At 39.1% G+C, this 23,002-nt stretch overlaps 1 protein-coding gene across 4 annotated transcripts in view; it reads left to right on the top strand.

Annotated features, from left to right (window-relative positions):
* Window positions 1-23,002, top strand: part of LOC123502760 (glutamate receptor 1-like) — an 815,513-nt gene that overhangs the window by 679,095 nt on the left and 113,416 nt on the right. For all 4 annotated transcript variants that reach the window (XM_045252006.1, XM_045252005.1, XM_045252004.1 and 1 more), the window contains exons 11-12: window positions 17,648-17,758; window positions 19,848-19,959. In XM_045252006.1, coding sequence (XP_045107941.1) covers window positions 17,648-17,758; window positions 19,848-19,959 — 223 coding nt within the window. The remainder of the gene's footprint in view (window positions 1-17,647; window positions 17,759-19,847; window positions 19,960-23,002) is intronic.

Raw genomic sequence — 23,002 nt, 5'->3', positions numbered from 1 at the left:
AGAGAGAGAGAGAGAGAGAGAGAGAGAGAGAGAAATAAAGCACGAATATAATTTGAGACATTAACGCGAATAGAAAAATAGTAACTAAAACTAGATGCAATAGTGAATTCAGAGAGAGAGAGAGAGAGAGAGAGAGAGAGAGAGGTAAAGAGGGGAGTTTATCTTGGCAAGGGTTGAAATTAATTATGCTTCAGCCTCCATCGGGAAAATAATTGCAGTGTTCCGCTCAGCCATCGCGAAAAATCACTAAAGCCAAAGCGAGTCCCGCCCGATTGATAGCTCCCGGCGACGGTCTGTATCGAGAGGCGGCGGCTGCTGGCAGAAATTGAGCCATGGGGGTGAGGAGGGACGGGGTGGCTGTTGCGTTAATTTTTTGCCTTGCCTTTTTGTTGCCTTGGTCTCTCTCTCTCTCTCTCTCTCTCTCTCTCTCTCTCTCTCTCTCTCTCTCTCTCACTCTTGCTCTCTCGCTCTCTTTCGTCTTAGTCTCGATATTAGGTTACGTTTTTAGTCTCTGTTGGTGTATTTTTATTTTGTTTTGAGTTTCAGTTCTTACTTTCTGTTTTCTTTTTATGGTGTTTTTTTTTTATTCCCTTGATTATTGTTTTTTTCTTTCTTTAGATTTTTGCTCACGATAATTTTCGTTAGATTATGTTTCTCTCCTGTTTCTCTTTTTGTTTTTCTTTCTTTCTCCAAAACACACACACACACACACACACACACACACACACACACACACACACACACACACACACACACACACACACACACACACACACACACACTTTCCTCACCGTCTAATAAACACACAGGAATATTGCTCCCCCCAGCTGTGCCAAGAAGCTGGTCTCACCCACATGCATTTTTCATGGGCATGTCGCTTCTTTTACCTCCCTTTACACAGCCTCGAAGTACCGCCTCTTATGGTCCCTGTGTTGAACTAGCTGTTCCTCTCCTCGCTGCTGTGCTCTCGCCATCCCAAAGGAGAGATAAAACTTTGTAGTAGACGTGTGTGTTTCGTCGCCGCTGTGACACGTGAACATTTTTAGTACTGATGGATTTGTTTGTCCCTCTCGCCCTCTTACGAGTTCGAGTTTGGGTTGAGTGAGATGTGGAAGTGGTGTGGTGGGTAACAGTGTTCGTCGTTCGAGTGGAAAGGAAGTTGAGGTTATTTTTAAGCTTGTACTGGAAAATTCTCTGCCTTTATGTTGCAAATAACCACACGTATTTTGTTGTTATTGTTATTTTTGAGGAAATCTAATAGCGTTACAGAAAGTTTATGAAAATGTTAAGTAGATGGAATATAATGTTTTTTTTTTTTTTTTTTTTTATTCAAACCTTCATAGTCATATCCGTGAATTTAAAAACTAAAGAGGCGATGCAAAATCTTTACGAGCAACTAGAGGAATATAATACGCATTAAAACAACTTTCCTGGATGTTTAGAGGTGGCTATGAAGCAAGAAGAAAATAAGAAAGAGCAAAGAGATAGAAAGAAAAATGAAAAGTAAAAGAGAAAAGATAAGAAGAGCTGAATGCGAAATAAAGAAGAAAGGGTTATAATAGAAAATGAATATGAAAAATAGGAAAACTAAGATGAAAATAAATAACAGAAAAAATGAGAAGGTAATAGAGAAGAAAGGAAATGTCTCTTAAAACAAGCAAGATGAAATATAATGAAAACGGTTGAGAGATAAAGAGAGAGAGATAGATAGAGATAGATAGATAGATAGATAGATAGATAGAGAGAGAGAGAGAGAGAGAGAGAGAGAGAGAGAGAGAGAGAGAGAGAGAGAGAATACATTAAAGGTAACAGGGAGGAATATTGGGATGAAGTAAAAGGAAATTATATGAAATAGTCAATTCATAAACTACTTAGGGATAAATGAAAGGCGACTAACAGACAGACAGACAGACAGACAGGTAGGCAGGGAGACTGACAGAAAGGCAAACAGACAAACACACAGAGAAAATAAACATAAATAGAGAGACAGACAATGAAACACAGATAAACAGACAGACAGACAAAGAAGAATAGATAGACAGAACCAATTTACATATAATAAAAAGGAGAAAATTAGAAGCTTTACACATAAGAAGGGAATATATCGAAGACAAACATTGCAGGAAGAAAGGAAGAAAATTAGTAAGGAGAAAGAAAAAGAATCATTGGCAACAGACACGTTGAAATTACAGGTAAGAAGAGGCGATAATTAGAAGCAAAGAATAATACATACCTTACCTGTCTCTCTCTCTCTCTCTCTCTCTCTCTCTCTCTCTCTCTCTCTCTCTCTCTCTCTCTCTCTCCATTTATCCAGTTAAGTTTTTTCATCTCTTAAATTCACTATTCGTCGTTCAATAATTGTTTTCACTTTTATTGACTCATTCCCATATCGTTTCATTTTTTTTTTTTTTTTTTTGCATGAAGGAATAAATAAAAGAGGGAAAGAATGCGTGACGTTATGGAGTCCTCTCTTTTTTTCCTCCCTCATGACAGTTTTTCTCCTCTTTTCACCCACGTGCTGTGAGCAAATAAGAAAAAAAAGGAGGGAAAAAAAGATATGAGAGAGTGTTCCAGTGTAGGATTTGTATTTTTTTTTTTTTTTTTTTTTCCTTTTCAATTTTTCAGTGACAGACGCTCGTGGACAGGATGATACGAATAGGTGAGGGAAAAAAAAAGAAAGAAGATAGTACATAGGCAGGATATTCACAATGTAGATGAGAAAAAAAAATATTTACTGCAAGTTGTATGGAAGAGAATGTTTCCTGTTTGTTATAATTCTCTCTCTCTCTCTCTCTCTCTCTCTCTCTCTCTCTCTCTCTCTCTCTCTCTCTCTCTCTCTCTAACACATTTCATACCATTTTAAGTGTTTATTGTTTTATTTCGTGTGTTAGTCAATAGTGTAATGTGTGGTTGTAATAGTTTTGGTGATATGTTAGTAGTAGTAGTAGAAGTAGTAGTAGTAGTAGTAGTAGTAGTAGTAGTAGTAGTAGTAGTAGTAGTAGTAGTTGTAGTCAGTAGCATAGTAGCATAGCAGAGAGAGAGAGAGAGAGAGAGAGAGAGAGAGAGAGAGAGAGAGAGAGAAACCATAATCATGTCTTTTCACTAGTATGGCACACACACACACACACACACACACACACACACACACACACACACACACACACACACACACACACACACACACACCGCGTAGTATAGTGGTTAGCACGCTCGGCTCACACCCGAGAGGGTCCGGGCTCGAATACCGGAAAGCGGCGAGGCAAATGGGCAAGCCTCTTAATGTGTGGCCCCTGTTCACCTAGCAGTAAATAAGTACGGGATGTAACTCGAGGGGTTGTGGCCTCGCTTTCCCGGTGTGTGGAGTGTGTTGTGGTCTCAGTCCTACACGAAGATCGGTCCATGAGTTCTGAGCTTGCTCCGTAATGGGAAGGTCTGGCTGGACGACCAACAGACGACCTTGGTGAATTACACACACACACACACATATAAAGACAACACAGGGACGCCCAACCCTGCATCAGTGGTGGCTTAAACAGTCTTCATGGTGAGGTGTTGTTTTGTGTCGCAGCGCGGGGTCCAATGAGCGGCGAGGGTGTGGCACTGACAATCCTAATCGTGGCAATGGGGGAGTATGGTGAGGTCATAAATCAAGCACTGTTTTATTTGATCCTCCAGCCGAAGCTACCGATAAATCCTGAGCCTTACCCTGGTGTCTCCCCGCCCTGGTTCCTCCCTCCCTTTGGCCCGGTGGAGTGAGGGCTGGTGGAGGAGTGGAGGGGGAAACTGCGCACTCCATTAATATCAGTGGATTTACCTCCCACCTGCTCTGCTCCACTATATTGAGAAGTGACACAGTATTGACTCCTCTCCTCTTGTTATTTATCGTCCTGAATCCCTTACTCTCCCCACACCCCTTCTCACCCCCCTTCTTCTCCTTCCTCGTCCTCCTCCTCCTCCTCCTCCTCCTCCTCCTCTAATCCGCCTGTGCCGCCTCCAGACACTATCTCGAGGGGGATCTCAAAATATTTATCATCCGCCATGTTGGTTTGTTTCTCTCTCTCTCTCTCTCTCTCTCTCTCTCTCTCTCTCTCTCTCTCTCTCTCTCTCTCTCTTTCTAAACGTTGTCGCGGTGGGCGTTCCTCATTATACGCTGTCTTATCCCGGTTATAGGCTATTCTTGGGTGGAGCAGCGCCCCCCTCTCCCCGCCTACCACGCACCTCAGCCTACACCTTCATCCAGGCTTAGGGACTCCTGCAGGTTAAAAGACTGGGTGTTTAGACATTACCTTGATTTTTTCTCCATTTTTTTATTGTAATTTTTTTATTATTTTTACCATTATTTTCGTGTTTTATTCTTCTCTAATTTTTTTTATTTGTCTGGTTATTTTTTTCACATTTTTTTTTTTACTTTTGTCTCTTTTTGTATATACTATTTTCATATCTTTACATATATTTGTTGATTCTGTAAGTCATCCTTATTTATTTATTTATTTTTTTTTTACTTTCCTGCCAATGCTTCACATTTTCTTACGCGTCATCCATTTATAACACTTTTCTTGTAGCCAGTATTACTCTGCTATAGTCATTATCATCTCTATATCATTATCTTAGGCGTTTTGTTTGCATATTTTACCCCGAATTTATTTTATACACATTTGCTTCTTTTTACAATATGGTAATGAAATATTCTCACATTCCTTATATTTTCACCACCTTCTTAGTGCCAGTAAGATTCATGCTACTGTATTTTTTCTATCTCAATATAGATATGTACGATAACCCTGAACCTAAAATTATGTAAAGCAGACACCCTTACGTAAATTATTTGCATCCCTCCAAGAAACCCTACAGTTATCCTTACTAATCTAAGAGAGAAAGGTAGAGACAGAGAAATACAGAGACACACACACAAAAGGCAGAGAGCAGAGAAATTGAAACTCCCAAACTATCAAGAATCTTATCAGTATCTCACTCATCACATGGTATCTGATCTCGAAGCAACACAAACACTGAGGGAGTCTTTGCCTTGAGATGGTGATGAGGGGGGGGGGAGACCAGACCCTTAAAGCAGCCTTGGTCAGGGATGTGTGAGGGAGTGAGGGACGAGAATGCGACCCTCCTTATCCTTCTCCCTGAAACGTGAAAGTCTTAGCATAATTTTTCCATTCTCACCTATCACTCGTTCCCCTCCTGCGATCTCTCTCTCTCTCTCTCTCTCTCTCTCTCTCTCTCTCTCTCTCTCTCTCTCTCTCTCTCTCTCTCTCTCTCTCTCTCTCTCTCTCTCTCTCTCTCTCTCTCTCTCTCTCTCTCTCTCTCCCATTTGTCACATTACTACGTTTTGATTTCTTCTTTTTCTCCTATTTTCTTTTACTTTTTCTTCTTCTTCTTCGCCTGATTTATTTGTCGTTTTCTTTGTCATTTTCTTCCTTGCTTTTATGCCTCTTGCGTCGTAATTGTAAGAAGAGGAGGAGAAGGAAAAGGACGAGAAGTACAAAGGAAGAGGAGGAGGAGGAGGAGGAGGAGGAGTAGGTAGAAGTAGAGGTATTTTAATGGAAAATCTACTCCTTTATGTCCCTCATTAGACTTTAAAGAGTCTGGAAAAGTACGGAGAACACACACACACACACACACACACACACACACACACACACACACACACACACACACACACACACACACACGGTACACATTTTACATATCCCAAACACTTTTCAAAGCATTCATTGTTAGATCTATAATATAATATGTTCCTTTTTTTTCTCTATTTCCACTATTTTGAGAACATTACTACTCTAGCTCATAAATAAAAGAGGAATGAAAAAGGAAGTAAAATTGGTAGAATAGAAAGAAGAGGAGGAAATGGAGGATGAAGAAGAGGAGAAGAAGGAGGAGAAGGAGAAGGAGGAGGAGATGAAAGCAAAAGAATATACTCTCGTTCGATTCTCCTGAAAATAGATAAGAGAAGATTACCTTAATGGAAGTCTTTACATAGGAGGGAAGGGAGGTATGTTACTTTCCTATTGCTTCCTCCACCTCATTACCTATTTTCCTTCCCTTCATACGTACTGGTTTTTTTTTTTTTCTTTCACGTTTATCTTTCTCTTTTCTAATCAATTTGTTTCCTTCATTTTTTTGTACCTATATTTGCTCCCTTCAAGCGTGTCTTCAATTTTCCTGGTTTGTATATTTATTTATTTATTTTATTCATTTATTTATTTATTTCCTTGATTCTCTCTCTCTCTCTCTCTCTCTCTCTCTCTCTCTCTCTCTCTCTCTCTCTCTCTCTCTCTCTCTCTCTCTCTCTCTCTCATGTTTACCGTCCTTATTTTCACGCCTTTCCATTTAACTTAGCCTCCCATCTTCCACTACGTTTTCCCACACCGTTTCCATCCTCTCTCTTTCACCTTATATGAAAAAGTGACTGGTTTTGTTTTATTTACTACTTTGGTGAGTAAAGGCAAAGAAATACATTATCCTCATCTCGTACATGTAAAGAGTCAGCTGCAAATATTAAGGGAAAAATGCGCTTAAGAATAAAGTGATTTATTTTTTTTTTTTTTTTTTTCGTTGTTTATCATTGATTTGCACACACTAACGTTGCAGAAGAGAATAGAGAGTAGTGTAAAGTATACGTATTTTGTAGAATAGGTAGCTAATATGTGTGAAAATAGAGGGAAAAGAAGAGAAAATCAGGTTGTATTGCGTTTTCTGCCACGCTCGCTGGTTTAGTGTGGCTTCCCCTTCAAAAGCGCGAATCCATTTTCTGTGGCTTCTCGGAGCTACCACAGAACACGGGTACACACTTGCCTAGCTGGTGCACATTTTAGCTCACACTCAAGCATATTCACACTCGCCATTGCGAGCCATGCACTAGTACTCAGGACACTCAAAACAACCTTTATAACTCACACCTTCCTTAACTGTGAGTTAGATTTGAAGTCCCCCATATATTTGAGCAGGAAAGTTGTGTATCTTAATGTTGCCACTCCAGCATTTATCTTCCACTACGTAGTTTGAGCTTCATGTATTATTCATCCCTGCCTCCTTCGTGAGTTTGTGTTGAGTCCCCTGTGACGTGCGCTCGGAAAATAAGGGACATAGAGACCGTCGCTCCCATATGTCTCAGCGTCCTGCCTCTGCTACTTTTGCATAAGAAAAGAAAATACAAGAAACGGCGGAAAAGTTGGTGAAACGAGGACTGGTCTGCGGGGATTCATATTTTCTGTTGGTATTTTCTTATGGGTTTTTCAAGTTTGGTTTTTTAACTCTTGCGGTTATTTAACGAGTATTTCCTTTCATTTGATATCTAATGTAATCTTCTTTTTAATTATTCTGCTTAGACTTTTCTTTTTTTCTCACTCTCCTCCTCATCTCCCGTCTATTTTTCTGCTTTTATTTTTCTTTCTTTCTTCTTGGTCATATTTCCTTGTTCCTCTCCCCCTCTCTTCTTCCTGTTTCCACTCTTCTTTCCTGTTTTTTTTTTTCCTCCTTCTCTTCTTCTATACTTCAAATCCCATTCTCTTTACTAGACACTTATAAAGATTTCCTACATTGTTTATAGTTTTGAGAATGTTCCATATCACCAGGAATGTTTAGTTAATCGGTATCATTAATAGCAAAAATACCCATAAAGAACGTGCTACCTCTAACACACACACACACACACACACACACACACACACACACACACACACACACACACACACACACACACACACACACACACACACACAAAGCTAGTCACTCACAAGAAAATCATTAAATACTTGGCTTGGTGACGTTTCGTGTTTCTTTTCATAAATATTCGAAACCGGCTTTATTTTTATCTATTTATTTATTTTTTATTTATTTATTTATTTATTTTTGCATTCATAGAAAAATTTAGGTATTTGATAACACGGCTGTACTAGGGGTTGACTCTCTCTCTCTCTCTCTCTCTCTCTCTCTCTCTCTCTCTCTCTCTCTCTCTCTCTCTCTCTCTCTCTCTCTCTATCTATCTATCTATCTATCTATCTATCTCTGTTGAAAAGAATTAATTTAATAAAACACTTACTACATAATAATATTCCTCAAGTTTCATTGATATTTACTTATTTCCTTTTACTTGCTTCCCCAGATCCATCCCTTTCTTTTCCTCTTCCCAATCTTTCCCACATATCTACTCACTTCACTTTCTGTTATCAATTTTCCTCTTTCCCTTACTCGTATTTCACCCCATCATTCCTCTTTCTTCACCCCGTCTCCCTCTCCCTGTTCGCTCCCTCCTCCCTCGCCTTGTCTCCATCGTGAAGGAATGCCTATGCAAATAAGATACTTTTCCCGAAAATACTGTGACCTTTCTTCTCTCTCTGTCTGTCAAGGGGAATTTGCGGCCTGAAAGAGACAGGACGATTTGTCTCTCCCGGCTCCTGGATGTAACGTGGAGGAGGGAGAGAGAGATAGAGACAGAGAGATGAAAAAAGGGTCGAACAAAAGGTAATGTGAATGGGAGGAAAGTCGAAAGAGATAGTGGTGAAAATAAGGAGAAAAATGAAGTGAATTACGGAAAAGGCGAGAGAGAAATGAGAATCAGTGAAAAAGGTTGAAGAGAAAGATAAAGAAGGATAAAAAGGTAAGGTTTGTAAGAGAGAGAGAGAGAGAGAGAGAGAGAGAGAGATGAGGGCGGGAAAAGATATATAATAGGAAAGAGTAAAAAAGAAAATTACATAGAAAGAAAATGAAAAGAGTGAAAGATGACGTGAAAGAAGTTAGAGACTTAGGAGAAAGAAAGGGAAGGAAAGTGATGATGTGCAGTAAGAGGAAAAGTGAGAGATTAAAACAATGAGAAACAAGGAAAATGGAGGAAAAAGTATAGTTGATTGCATTACAAGTTCAAGTTCAAGCGAAGACAAAGGAAGAACAAAAATGACGAAAATTGTGAAGAACTGCAAGAAAAATAACAAAATATCAATGTTTAATAAGGAAAAAATGTGGGGGACAGTAAAATAATGTGCACGAAATAAAGAAAATACAAAAAATAAAAAGAATAAAACCGAATTAACAGGGAAATTAACAACACTAAAAATGAAAAGAAAGAAACACGATATTTTTTATTGAAGAAAATATGGATGATGGAAAAATAATGGAAACGAAAAGGAATTATGAGAAAAATAAAGAAGAGTAATAAGAGAAGTTGAAAATTTATATGTTCACAGGAGGGAAAAAAGGAAAATATTGAAAAGAAAAGAAAAGGAAAGAAACAACACGATATTTTTTATTGAAGAAAATATGGAAGATGGAAAAATAATGGAAACGAAAAGGAATTATGAGAAAATAAAGAGTAATAAGAGAAGTTGAAAATGTATATGTTCACAGGAGGGAAAAAAGGAAAATATTGAAAAGAAAAGAAAAGGAAAGAAAGAGATAAGGGGAAATACTAGGGAGAGATGATGGGTGAGAGGGGGAATATGACAAAGAGATTTGGTGAGGAAGGAAACAAAAGTAAATGAGATAGTAATGAGGCGATGGATAAGAAGATACAAAGGATGGAAGCTCTCTCTCTCTCTCTCTCTCTCTCTCTCTCTCTCTCTCTCTCTCTCTCTCTCTCTCTCTCTCTCTCTCTCTCTCTTCCAAGACACGTAACAATCAGTAAAGCAAATCTCTTGACCAACTCTTTCGCGGCTTCATTTGTGCCACACACACACACACACACACACACACACACACACACACACACACACACACACACACACACACACACACACACACACACACACACGTAGGTATTAAAGAAGAAAAACTGACCTATCCACAAGAGACGAAAATTTTCCCTTACCCACAGTACCAGAGAGAGAGAGAGAGAGAGTGAGAGAGTTGCACGTTTTTTTAGCAGTTGAAAATATATGTACAATGTGTGTGTGTGTGTGTGTGTGTGTGTGTGTGTGTGTGTGTGTGTGTGTGTGTGTGTAGGTGGACGGCCACGTGACAGCCTCCACTTCAGAGGAAATGCGTCACGCCCACCAAGTCTTGCCAAAAAATAAGTCCTTTGTTGTCAGAGGAGGAATTCTGGCCGCTGCAAAATCTCTCTTTCTTTGCTGGACTCAGGTAATGTTTGTGGTCATTATAGGTGACATTAGGACTTTTTCACTGCATTGTCTTGGTGGAAATTTAGTTTAATTTTTCTTTTACAACGAACAGTTTGTTGTTTTATTTTCATTTTTAATCTATTTTTTTTCACAACCAATAGTTTTTTTTTTTTTTTTTTTTTTTTTTTTTTGTCGCCTAAAGTCTAAAGTGCCATGAAATGTATCTCTGGACACACACACACACACACACACACACACACACACACACACACACACAAATAGATCAATATCGTCCTTTCCTTACTACGAAACAGCTTGAGGGAGTGTAATGCACAAATAAGTGGATAAAAAATTTGTTGATCATGAGCAATTTAACCTTGAGTGTAAAAGGAGAAACGCTCTTAAGAATAAAAAAAAAAAATACGAGTAAAATTTCACTACTACATGTAAAGAAATAAACTACACAACTATAAAAATAAGAACTCATATGATATACGTTGGCAAATAACGTCAAAAATCTCTGATAGTTCCGAGTGACAGACTTTCTATTTTCCCTTGGCATCGTTCGTTCTTTTTTCCTGTTACGAGATTTGACATTCATTGGATAATTATACGAAACAAATCACAAAGAAACGCACGTGAAGGAGGGAGTGGAGGAGGAAGGAGAGGAGGAGAAGGAAGAGGAGGAGGAGGAGGGGAAGGAAAGGGACAAAGAGGAGAGAAGTAGGATACCAACGTAGTATTCAGATGGAGGAGGAAGAGAAGAAAGAAAGACGAAGAGGAAGAGGAAAAAGAGTAGGAGGAGGAGGAGGAAGTGAAGCCACAAGGAATAAAGCAAGGATAAGGATGATGCTGATGATGATGACGATGGTAAGGAGGAGGAGGAGGAGGACGACGAATGAGAGCAGTGAGTGAATGAGCAGTGAATAGCAGCACAGGCAGTATTGAATCACCATAACGCGCCAACCACTCACCCATTCATTCATCAAAATCCGCAAACAGCGCAGCGCAACCAGCTCATCATTTCAGACAAACACACTCCTATTCCCTTGACCTTTTCCTATCCACTAAAGGCTCTTCTCTCATCCCCCCATTTGTCCCTGACCCAAACGCCCCCCGCCCCCGCCCTTCGTATCGGAACAAACCAGCGAAGCGAAAAGGCCGCTCCAGGATTCCGTAACTGCTCGCCTTAATCGGGTTCACATTGAAAGCGAGCTCGTTTCATTGCTTCGAACTGCATAGCTTCGCCCGGACTGTGATTACGGGACCTGCGACTCTTGGGTGGCTGGGTGGAGGGACTGGATGGGTGGATTGAGAGTGGAAGGCGAGGTTTTTTTTTTTTTTTGCTTTTGGGTGAGTGGATGGACTTGGTGAGTGGATCGAAGGTGGAAGATGAGGTTTCTTTTGGGGTAGCTTGAGTGGATGAGTGGAAGGCGAGATTTTTTCTGTTCTTGGGTTGGTGGATGGAACTGAGTGTTTGGGTGGAAGCTAGTTGGTGGAAGAACTAAGTGAGTGGATTGAGAGTCTAAGTTTTTTTCAGTTTTTTGGGGGGATGGGTGGGTGGACTGGGCGAGTGGATCGAGGGTGGAAGGCATGTTTTTCTTCTGTTTTTCAGTGGATGGATGAACTAAGTGAGTAAAATGCGGGTGGAGGGCAAGTTTGTTTTTCCGCTTTTGGGTGGGGGGGGTGGAAGGACTTAGTGAGTGGATTGATGGTGATAAGTGAGGGTTTTTTTTCTGTATTTCGGTAGGCGGATGAGATTGGATGAGTGAATCGAGGGTAAAAGATGAGGTTTTCTTTCTTTTTTTGTTATTGTGTCGAGGTGATTGGGTGAGTGGATTGAGGGTAGAAAGAACTCAAGGGTGGACGGACTTGCTGAGTGAAACGAGCGTGGATTGCTAGATTTTTTTTTTTCTTTTGCGTTTTGAGTAGCTAGAAGGACTAAGTGAATGAAATAAGTGTGGAGTGTAAGCTTTTCTATGTTTTTGGGTTGGGTGGAAGAAATAAGTGAGTGAATCGAGGGTGGAATATGATACTTTCTGCCTTTTTAGATAGGTGGATGAACGGGATGAGTGAAGTGAGTGTGGATCATGAAATTTTCAACGTTTATGAGTACGTGGATTTTTAATGTAAGAGGAAGAACAACCAAGGGCAAAAAAAGAATGAATATTAGAAAAAAAAGGCCCACTGGAATTGTAGATGAGTGGATGAAAGGTGAAAGATGACTGAATTTTGCGTGTCTGAGTGGATGGCGAGACTGGATGAGTGGATTGGAAGTGAAATATGAGTTGTGTACATTGGTAGGTGGATAATGGGTGGAGAGGATGAGTGATCAGATTAACGATGGAAGTGGAAGTGTATCGACGTTTTCTTTCGTTGAAGCAGTGGATAGGTGGACTGTGAGTGGAAGAAGAGAATTTTTTTATGCTGGATGGATGGATGGGTGGAAGGAAAGAAAAAGAGTCATTTGTGTCATTATTGTTTTCTTTCATGCTTGCTTTTTTTCTTTTCTGTTTCTTCTCCTGTTTCTCATCCGCATTCTCATATTCTTTACTTCCCCGTTTTTCCTCCTCCTCCTCCTCCTCCTCCTCCTCCTCCTCCTCCTCTCTTCTTCTTTATTCTCATTCTCGCCAGTATTCTCCATTTTCTCATCCGCATCATCATCGACCTAATTTTTCCTTCTCTTTCTCGTTATCATCATACTTCTGTTCCTCTTTTTCTTCTTCCTCCTCCTCCTCTTCCTTCTCCTCTTCCTCGTATGTATTTTTCATCCTTTTTCCTCCTCCCTCCTTGTCGTCATCGTTGTCCTCCTCTCTGTTCTCTTCATTCGCCTTCGACCTCTTATCTCCTTTCGTCATTTTTTTCCCATTTTCATCCTGCGTTTTCTTGTCGTTATATTTTCTTTCTCCTCTGCTCTCTCTCTCTCTCTCTCTCTCTCTCTCTCTCTCTCTCTCTCTCTCTCTCTCTCTCTCTCTCTCTCTCTCTCTCTCTCTCTCTCTCACAAACAAACATTTTCCTCCTTTCCTTCCTATTTACCCTACTTTTCCTTCCTTCCTTCCTTGCCCTCTATCCTCCTTTTCTAGTTACTCTCATCTTTCCCTCCATTCCTTCATCACTTCCTTCCCTTCCTCTCTCCCTCCTTGCCTCCTACTATCTTTCCTTATCTCCCTCCCACCTTTCTCCCCCACACACACCTGCAGCCCGTGTTTACCGCCATGCCTCACCTCATGTCAGCAATCACACTTGTGGAAACCAGTAAGAGGAAAATTAATGAATAAATTATTCTAAGACGCGCCCTCTGAAATCACAGCTTCGGTTTTCATTTGCCCAACTTGCTGCTATATGTACACATGGAGGAGGAGGAGGAGGAGGAGGAGGAGGAGGAGGAGGAGGAGGAGGAAGAAAAGACGGAGAAAAAGATATGGCGTATAAAAAATTAAACGAGAAAAACGAGTTTGAGGAATAAAAGGAGCCGAACAACAACAACAACAACAACAACAACAACAACAACAGGAGGAGGAGGAGAAGAATAAGAACAAAATGTTGAAGAAAGAAAAGTGTAAAGGAAAAGAAAATGAGGAGGGAAAAGAGGAGGAGAAGGAGGAAGACAAGAACAACGAGGAGGAGGAGCAGGAAGAAGAAGAAGACGGTGAGAAAAAGAAAATTGAAAAAAAATAATAAAACGAGGAGTAAGAACAAGAAGATGGAAGAAAGAAAAGCGAAATGTAAAGAAGAAAAAAAGAGGAAGAGGAAAACGAGGAGGAAAAGGATGATGATGGAAGAAAAAAAGATTGTACAGAAATAAGAAGGGAGGAAAAGAAGATGAAGGAGGACGAGGAAGAGGAAGATAAATGAAAAGAGAAAATGGAACAGGAAAAACAGAGAAAGGAAACGTTGAAAAAGTGACGAGAGGAGGATGAAAAAAAGAAGAGAAACTAAAAAGATGTCACAAGGAGAAATGAAAAAAAATAAAGGATAAAAAAGATATAAAAAGGAAAAATAGACGGAAGAAAAAAGAAGAAGAAAGAGGAGGAGGAGGAGGAGGAGGAGGAGAAAGAGGAAGAGGAGAAGGTGGAGGAGGAAAGGGGCTGTTTTTTGTTGCGAGAGATTGAAGAAGGAAAGCGAAATGGTAAATGAAAGAAAATTGAAACGTTGTGGAGTATAAGAGAGAGAGAGAGAGAGAGAGTATAAAAATAGAAAGGAAAATGGATAAATAAATAGGCCAAGAATAATAGGAATAAGAGACGATGGTAAAAGGAAAAAGGCTAAGCTGGGAAATTTAATGGATGAAAATTGAGAAGAGTAGGAGAGTAAGATGAGTGATAGACTTGAAGGAAGGAGTTTAGAGAGGAAAGAAAAACTGTACTAAGATTAAGAAATAAAGATATAAACTGACTAATATTTGTTCATTCTGGCTGAGAAGATGGAAATGAAGAGGAATGAATAGTGACATAAAATAATAAAGGAAAGTGTAAAGCTCAAATTTTAATGAGAAAGATGAGTAAGAAGACCAGTGCTTAAAATCGAGAATGAAGGTAAATATGGTAAGAGGGATTATGAAAAAAAAAAAAAAAAGCCTTGTAGAAGTAACGATAATAACAAAAGACACAATAATTGAGGTAAAAATGTGCCGTTATGAAAGTGATAATGGGAAAAGAAACTCCTGTAAATTAAATAAAAATAAAAGGAAAAAACAATCGAGAAATAAAACAGTGTTGATGGGAAAGAAAAGATGGATTAAGAAGGGAAAATAGTACCGGAAATAAGTAAAAAAAAAAAAATGAAGGAAATTGGATAAGAATAAAAAGCATTGATAGAAAAGTTAATAGACGATACAGAAAAGATAGAAAAAAAGGAGAAAGAATTAAAAAGTTGTTTATAGGAAGGGGAACAGTGCGTGAGGTACAACGTGACAGGTTTGGCAGGGCGCGGCAGGTGCAGGCGCCTCTACTGACTGTACCTGCCACTAAATTACAATGCCGGATGCGTTACTAAATACTGGGGCCGGATGTGCTGCTAAATTTCGCTTCCTCTTTGAAAGGAAGTGACACGGGGACTTTTTTGTGAATGTGTGTGTGTGTGTATGTGTGTGTGTGTGTGTGTGTGTGTGTGTGTGTGTGTGTGTGTGCGTGTGCGTGTGTCGTGATTGTGTTTGTTTGCGGATACTTTCTCTCTCTCTCTCTCTCTCTCTCTCTCTCTCTCTCTCTCTCTCTCTCTCTTTCTCTCTCTATTTGCCTTTTCTTTTTTTTTAAGTGGTTGTTGTTTTGTTGTTTATTTGTGTAGTGAAAGTTAGTGATGGTAGTAATTATTTCTTTGTACTGTTTATTAATTTGTTTATCTGTTTTTTTTGTGTGTGTGTTTTTGAAAGGAAATAATAATAACATCGATGGTAATACTAATGATGATAATTAAAATGATTATGATTAGAAAAATAAAGAAAAGAAGATAAAGAAAAAATGAGAAAAGTGACCAAGAAAATTAATCACAGGCACTTAAGAATGTGTCAAAAAGAAACAAACGGAGAAAAATACAGGATGAATGGAGTACAGCAAAGAAAAAAAGAAAGAATAGAAGGAAAAACGAAAAAAAAACCAGCAAATAAGCGAAAAAATGGTAATAATGATAAATGACAAACAAAAATAGGAACACACAGATAAAGGTATGAAAAAAAAAGTAAAACTGGAGGAAGAAAACATTTTAATCTAACCAAACCCAACAAAATATGTATTCTAACACAACTGAACATTACTTAACCTTAACCCAACTGATCTAAACCTATCTTTCATCAGTAACACGCAATCGAAGAGGCGAGACACGACGAAACAAAGAAAGAATAATAAGAAGAAAAGCAACAAACGAAAAAAAATGGTAATAGAAATAAATGACACAAAAATAAAACACACAAAGAAAAGCATAAAAGAAAGAAAACTAGAAGAAAAACATTTTAATCTAACCAAACCCAAGAAATTTGTACCCTAACACAACTCAGCCTTACTTAACTTAACCTTAGCTGAACTTAACCCAACTTTTTTTTAAGTAACACGCGAGAGTTTACCGTCCTCGTGGCGCGCGATCAAGGAGGCGAGATACAAGACGAAAAAAGTAAATAAATAAGCGAAAAAAAAATGATAATGATAATAACAAATAACAAACGAAAAACAGGAACATATAGAGAAAGGCATAAAAAAGAAAGGAAAACCAGAAGAGAAACATCTTAATCTAATCAAACCCAGAGAAAAACATCTAAATCTAACTAAACCCAACCTAACCTAACACAACTCAACCTTAACTTAACCTTAACTTAACCTAACTGAACTAAACCTAACCTTCTTAAGTAACACGCGAGATCTTACCGTCCTCGTGGCGCGGGATCGAGGAGGCTAGACACTACGAGACAAAGGAGTAAATTCAGAAACCAAGACGAGGACATTGACCAATCAGGGGCGTTTGTTGGGAGTCGCCAAGGGGAAGGCGGCACTTAAATTGAATTCTCTCCTATTTACATATCCGGTTTTGAGAGGAGGAGGGGGCGGAGAGGGGAGAAGGGCACAGGCAGTGGTAGGTGCAAATGTGAGAGGATTATGAGAGGGGAAAGAGGGAGAGGAGTGTTACGGGGATGGATGTGAAGGGGAGAGGGGAGAGTGAGCGGCAAAGGGAATGGGGAAAGGGGAAGGTAAGGTGATGGAATATGTGGGAATGATGAGGCATGAGGGGAGAGAGGGGAGGAAAGCGAGGATTTGATGGGATATTCATAGTCAGAGAGAGAGAGAGAGAGAGAGAGAGGCGGGAAGCTGAGGATGGAGGGAGAGGGGTCAGAAAAGTTTCATAAAAATAGTTGATATTTTTTTCGTCTCATGTGTTTGGTAATCAGAATTTATGTAATGTATGCATCAACTTTTCATTTCGTGCACACACACACACACACACACACACACACACACACACACACACACACACACACACACACACACACACACACACACACACACACACACACACACACACATGTATTCACGTTTATGTTTATTTATGGAAATCACTAAAATTATGATAACGCTAAAAAAACCACAATAATAAAAGTCACTTAAATCAGGCAATGACGAGCAAAATAATTCGGTTTTCTAAATCTTAAGAAAGAAAGAGATAATAATTATATTTCTTATAACTCATTTATTTTATTTTAGATTTTATTTCTTCATTAACGATAATTGTTTACATATTTAAAGATATCTGAATTTGTTGCTCGTAAATCTCTCTCTCTCTCTCTCTCTCTCTCTCTCTCTCTCTCTCTCTCTCTCTCTCTCTCTCTCTCTCTCTCTCTCTCTCTCTCTCTCTCTCTCTCTCTCTCTCTCTCTCTCTCTCTCTCTCATTCCCTGAAAATGTCAACACTCCATCAGTTCACACTCCCAATCTCCTCTCTCTCTCTCTCTCTCTCTCTCTCTCTCTCTCTCTCTCTCTCTCTCTCTCTCTCTCTCTCTCTCTCTCTCTCTCTCTCTCTCTCTCTCTCTCTCTCTCTCTCTCTCTCTCTCTCTCTCTCTCTCTCTCTCTCTCTCTCCAATTCACCGGGCACTCTCTCCCCGCAGATTGGCACCTGGACAGACTCCGGAGGCTTCAGCACAGTGCCAATCAAGTACACGCGCCCTGTCTCTCACCGTATCCTGACCAACAAGACTTACATTGTCACCTGCATACTGGTTAGTCCTCCCTACTGTGTGTGTGTGTGTGCATGTTGACTCTCACTGCGATGTGCAACTATTCAAAGCACTAAACACAGCAGAATATTTATAAATACTTAACCCCATCAGTACCATGACTCGTTTTCATATTCATTCTGGTTACTATTTACCGATTTTGTACAGCTTAAGAAACGTATATGAGGATTAAAATAGTGAAGGCTGTGACTATTAATCTTCTGACTACCATAAACCCTTCCTAAATAAATGGTCTAATCACTCCCAAAACTCCTGGTCAAAATGCGTCTCAGTACTGAAAAGGTTTAAGAGAAAGAAGGGAATTGAAAAGAATATCTGTTATTTCCAGGTAGTACAATTTTTGGAGGTAGTTGTAGAATATAAACAAATTTCTCCGAGTGCTTAGTAATTGATGAAAGGTGTACATGTATAGGATAATAGCGATAGGGTTGAAATTTGGTTGTGTTTTCTTGTGTTTATAAGCAGTGTGGCGTGATGATGTTATTTGCGGTTGTTTTTATCTATTTGTCAATTCATTTTTTTATTTTATTCAATGATTTATTTTGACTTTCACTGCTAGGCCTCTTTCTGTCACCTTGGTTACTTTTTGTACAGGCACTTATTCTCGTAGTTCATTCTCCTTTTATTGTTTCGGAGCTTAAAAAAACAACATTCAACACTTTTTTCTGTTGTGAGTGTTTTGTGTGTCCCTAACCATTTTCCACAGCCGTCTGAATGATAAACTTCAATAGATAAAAAGTGAACCTGTTTTAGTATTTAACACAAGCTACGCTGCAAATGAAGAACAAATACTTTTTCTCTTTATATTCTTATGGTGAGAATTATTTATTATTTTCCGCGTGCAATAGGATTGATTGGAGTGAGACAATTTTCCTATGCATTTATGCTTGAATAACAATAACGAGTATAGCAACACAGACAATAGTGACGATAATAGTAAGAACAAATGCGCCAGCAAAAACAGAATAACAGACAGTAACGAGAATAAAAACAATAACAAAAAGAAGATCGAGAACTAAAATTTTCGTATCCTTTGTAATTGAATTGAATAGAAAGTTTACCCTTTTTTTATATTTCACTTTGTCATCAGTATAAGTTGAAAGGAAACACAATGAAAACAACTACATCAACCTTATTTTTTCTAGGTAGTAAAGGTATTTGATCAAAAACACCACCACCACCACTGCCGCCGCCGCCGCCTCCGCCTCCGCCAGCAGCAGGAAGGGCGAGTGTAAAAGCAAGCGAGAGTGAGCCAAGATTCCATTACAGATAACTTCCGTCTACCGATAGCTTAGCCTCGATCTTGTTGGCGTTGTTTTTGTTGGGTTCCCTTTGGGCGGCGTTGGCACATTGCTATTCTTGACGGGTGTGCCATAAGAGTGAGATAGGAACGCCGTTTTCCTCCCCTCCTCCCTCCTCCTCCTCCTCCTCCTCCTCCTCCTCCTCCTCCTCCTCGGGGTCACGGAGCAAGACTTTTTCCTCCTCGCATCACAATCTCCTTCATTTTTCTTCTACACATTTGCATTATTCATGAACAGGGATAACACAAACCCCCTTGCCCTCCTCCTCCTCCTCCTCCTCCTCCTCCTCCTCCTCCTCCTCCTCCTCCTCCTCCTCCTCCTCCTCCTCCTCCTCCTCCTCCTCCTAGTTCACTCACCACACCACCTTCCCCCCTTTTCCTCCTTCAACTGACTCCTCCTCCTCCTCCTGTGTTCTACTTTCTTTAGGTATAAATTTACACTTTTAATTCACACGAAATTTTGCAGTAAAGTCAAACCAACGTAACAGCAGCAAGAATACCAACAACGTAACGAGCAACATCAACAACAAGAAAAGTAAAGATGCGATAGGAAGACTAGGAAGATTAAGAATAAAAGAGATAAGACAAGAAGAACGAGGCTGAAGGAGGAGGAAACGGCGGAGTATAAAAAAAAAATAGTTTAGTTTCCGAAGAATAACTGGGAAGATCCATTTTCTACACAGGCACAGAAGAGCGGTAGCAGGAATAGCTAGGAGGCGGAGGAGTAGTTGGAGGAGAAACAAAAATAAAGTCCCGTTTTCTTTGCTGCAGGAGAAACCGTTCCTGATGATGAAGAAGGACACCAATGCTACAGGGAACGGCCGCTTTGAAGGATACGCTAAGGATCTCGCTGACCTCGTGGCCTCGTACCTCAACGTTAACTGTGAGTGTTAAGCCAGTATTCAGAATGGTTTGCTCTCTCACCACGATAGTTTTCCATGACCACAGAGACAACTAGTCGGGTTTATCAAGGCAGTTTCTCCTTTTGATAAATTAGAAGAAATCTTGCCAGTCTATCACCAGAACCGTACAAAATATTCTTAACCTCTTCAGTACCATGATGCGTTTCCATATTCACTGGTGATTTTATACTGCTTCAGAAACTTATGGGGGGAATAAGATAGTGAAAACTGTGGCCATTAATCTTCTGACCTCCATAGACCCTTCGTAATTTAAATAAGATTATGTAATAGTATACAAATCTCAAGGAAAAAAGTCATCCCAGTATTGAAGGAGTTAAAACGCGAATATCTTCAACTAGAACCTTTGGAAAGTAGTGATGGTGAGAGAGCTAAGCATTTTAAAATACAGACCTTACTTGCATGTTTACCTGCTAATTACCTTTGTGTTTCTACCTTCATTGCCTTTGCTTGTATTGAAAGGGGTGAGAGTTTTGTTACATGTGACTTATTTGAGTGTTTATTTTGATTTTCTTTAGTCTTAGATCAGATGTATTTGTTGTCCCATGTTTCAGTGTGGAATTGAATGCCTTTGTATCGTTTCCAACTTTTATGTACATTTCTTGTTTATTCATTTTTTTTTTTTTTATTTATCTTCTTTTTGTCTTTCTTTCTAAATTTTGATTAATGTTCTTATGTTATCCTGTAATTTACCTTTGGACGTTAAATAAGAACATAAGGAAAGGAAAACTACATAAAAGCTATCGGGATTAACACGTGGCTGTAAAATGCACCTATCACCTTCCACCTATCGTTACCTTTCTTAGTTTCCTTTAGTTATATTGAAAGATCGCTGAGATATTTGAATTTTTCTGTTTATTTATTTATTTTACATTTAACATTAGATGAGCTGAGCTGTTTTAATTTTGATCTATTTCTTTTCTTTATTCATTTATTATTTATTGTGACTAGTTATCGAAACAACACAACGACAAATACACAGTTATGTATGTCATACTGCGACCAGAGAGAGAGAGAGAGAGAGAGAGAGAGAGAGAGAGAGTTTTTTGTGCCATATCGGGTCATATTGGGTTGCTTGAAAATGCATGTAGGGGAGGGGAATGTTTGAATATATATTTTTTCCTTTTTTTTTTTTTTTTTTTTTTTTTTTTTGTTCTATGGTGAAACTTGATTACTGGGTTATCAAAAGTTCGTTCCATGTGCTCTCTCTCTCTCTCTCTCTCTCTCTCTCTCTCTCTCTCTCTCTCTCTCTCTCTCTCTCTCTCTCTCTCTCTCTCTCTCTCTCTCTCTCTCTCTCTCTCTCTCTCTCTCTCTCTCTCTCTCTCTCTCTCTCTCTCTCTCTCTCTCTCTCTCTCTCTCTCATTTATCTTCTTAATACCTTCCCACATTTCCTTTTTAGTATTTCAACAAAACATTTAAAATCATTCTTATATTTTTTTCATTCGATATTAAGTATTTCTTGTAGCAGCAGCAGCAAGAACAGCAGCAGCACCAACAGTAGTAGTAGTAGTAGTAGTAGTAGTAGTAGTAGTAGTAGTAGAAAGACAGAACTACAAAAGAATATAAGTATCATAAATTTACCCTCATTCACATATACACAGTGTTTAGTCCACGAAAGGAAAATGTACCTGATGTTTACGTCGAGCAGATTTTTTTACACCTGACTGACTGGAAAAAAATAAAATGAAATCAAATAAAAAGAAGGGATGAAAAAATGGTTGTATACTTATTTGTTGTGCTTTACTGTATAGGTAATAGGGACGCAGGGCTGCCGGGAGGGTAGAAAGAAATATTAGGGAATGTTCTGGATAAATATTTGTAATTCTAACATAAAAAAAAAGAGAGCAAAAAAACTGCACGCATACACCATCAACTTTATTAGTATTTTGCTGGAAGTTGGACTTACTGACGAATTTATATATATAATGATTTGAGATACTAATGATATGAAGATGAGGATGTGAAGCAAGGGAAAAATTGTGTGAGAGGCGACAAAATTATGGTACAAAAATGTTTGCTAGAAATTAATACATGTGGTTTAAAATACTTAGGATACGTAAATAACAGGTGTGAAACATAAATATAATGATGATAGGTGTGAAAGGGGAAAATTTTATATAGATACTGACGAAATTATTGTCTAGAAATTTAGAAAAAAAAATTAAGAAACTAAGATGTTTGATATGAAAATAAAGGTATAAAAAAAGAGATAATTTAAGTGTTGACAACATTTATAAGGAAATTTATAAAGAGAGACTTTAAAATTTTAAGGTAAAGACGTGTCACTTCTAATACCAATAGTATGAACACAGAATATGAAGAAATAGTGAAAAGTGTTGATAGGAAAGATTATCCAGGCACAATTTAACATACAGGATTTGAAATACAGAATATTAACCTCTCGTCTCCTGGAACGTTTTTTTTTTTTTTTTTTTATTTTGTTACTCTTAGCATTTCTTTTTGTTACATTTTCTTCTCCTCTTCCTCTCCTCTATTCTCCTTCTCCTTCTCCACCTCCTCCTCCTCCTCCTCCTCCTCCTCCTCCTGCTGGTGCTGCTGCTCGTACTGCCACGAATACTAGTTGACATGTCGCTTGCGTGATGTGGTTTAGATTACCTGCAATATTGCTCCTCCTCCTCCTCCTCCTCCTCCTCCTCCTCCTCCTCCTCCTCCTCCTTTCAAAGAAGAAGCGAGGAATGCTACGTCAATACATGTGGCGATGGTTGTTTTTGTCAGACATCACGTCACCATAGAGAGAGAGAGAGAGAGAGAGAGAGAGAGAGAGAGAGACGTGATATCGTGCTGGTCGTTCAACACCTTACTGGCTGTGACTCCTCCTCCTCCTCTTCCTCCTCCTCCTCCTCCTCCTCCTCCTCCTCCTCCTCCTCCTCCTCCTCCTCCTATGTACTTTTCTTTGTATATTATTTTTTCCCTCCTTTTTTCCCTTCTTTTTTTTCCATTACTGCTGAACGGAATGGTGGACCTTTGCCTTTACTATCTCACATT

Source organism: Portunus trituberculatus, chromosome 12 (genome assembly GCF_017591435.1).
Source record: "Portunus trituberculatus isolate SZX2019 chromosome 12, ASM1759143v1, whole genome shotgun sequence".
Classification (NCBI taxonomy): Eukaryota; Metazoa; Arthropoda; class Malacostraca; order Decapoda; family Portunidae; genus Portunus; species Portunus trituberculatus.
Note: the sequence above shows the minus strand (reverse complement) of the source record. Positions and strands in the feature narration are given on the sequence as shown.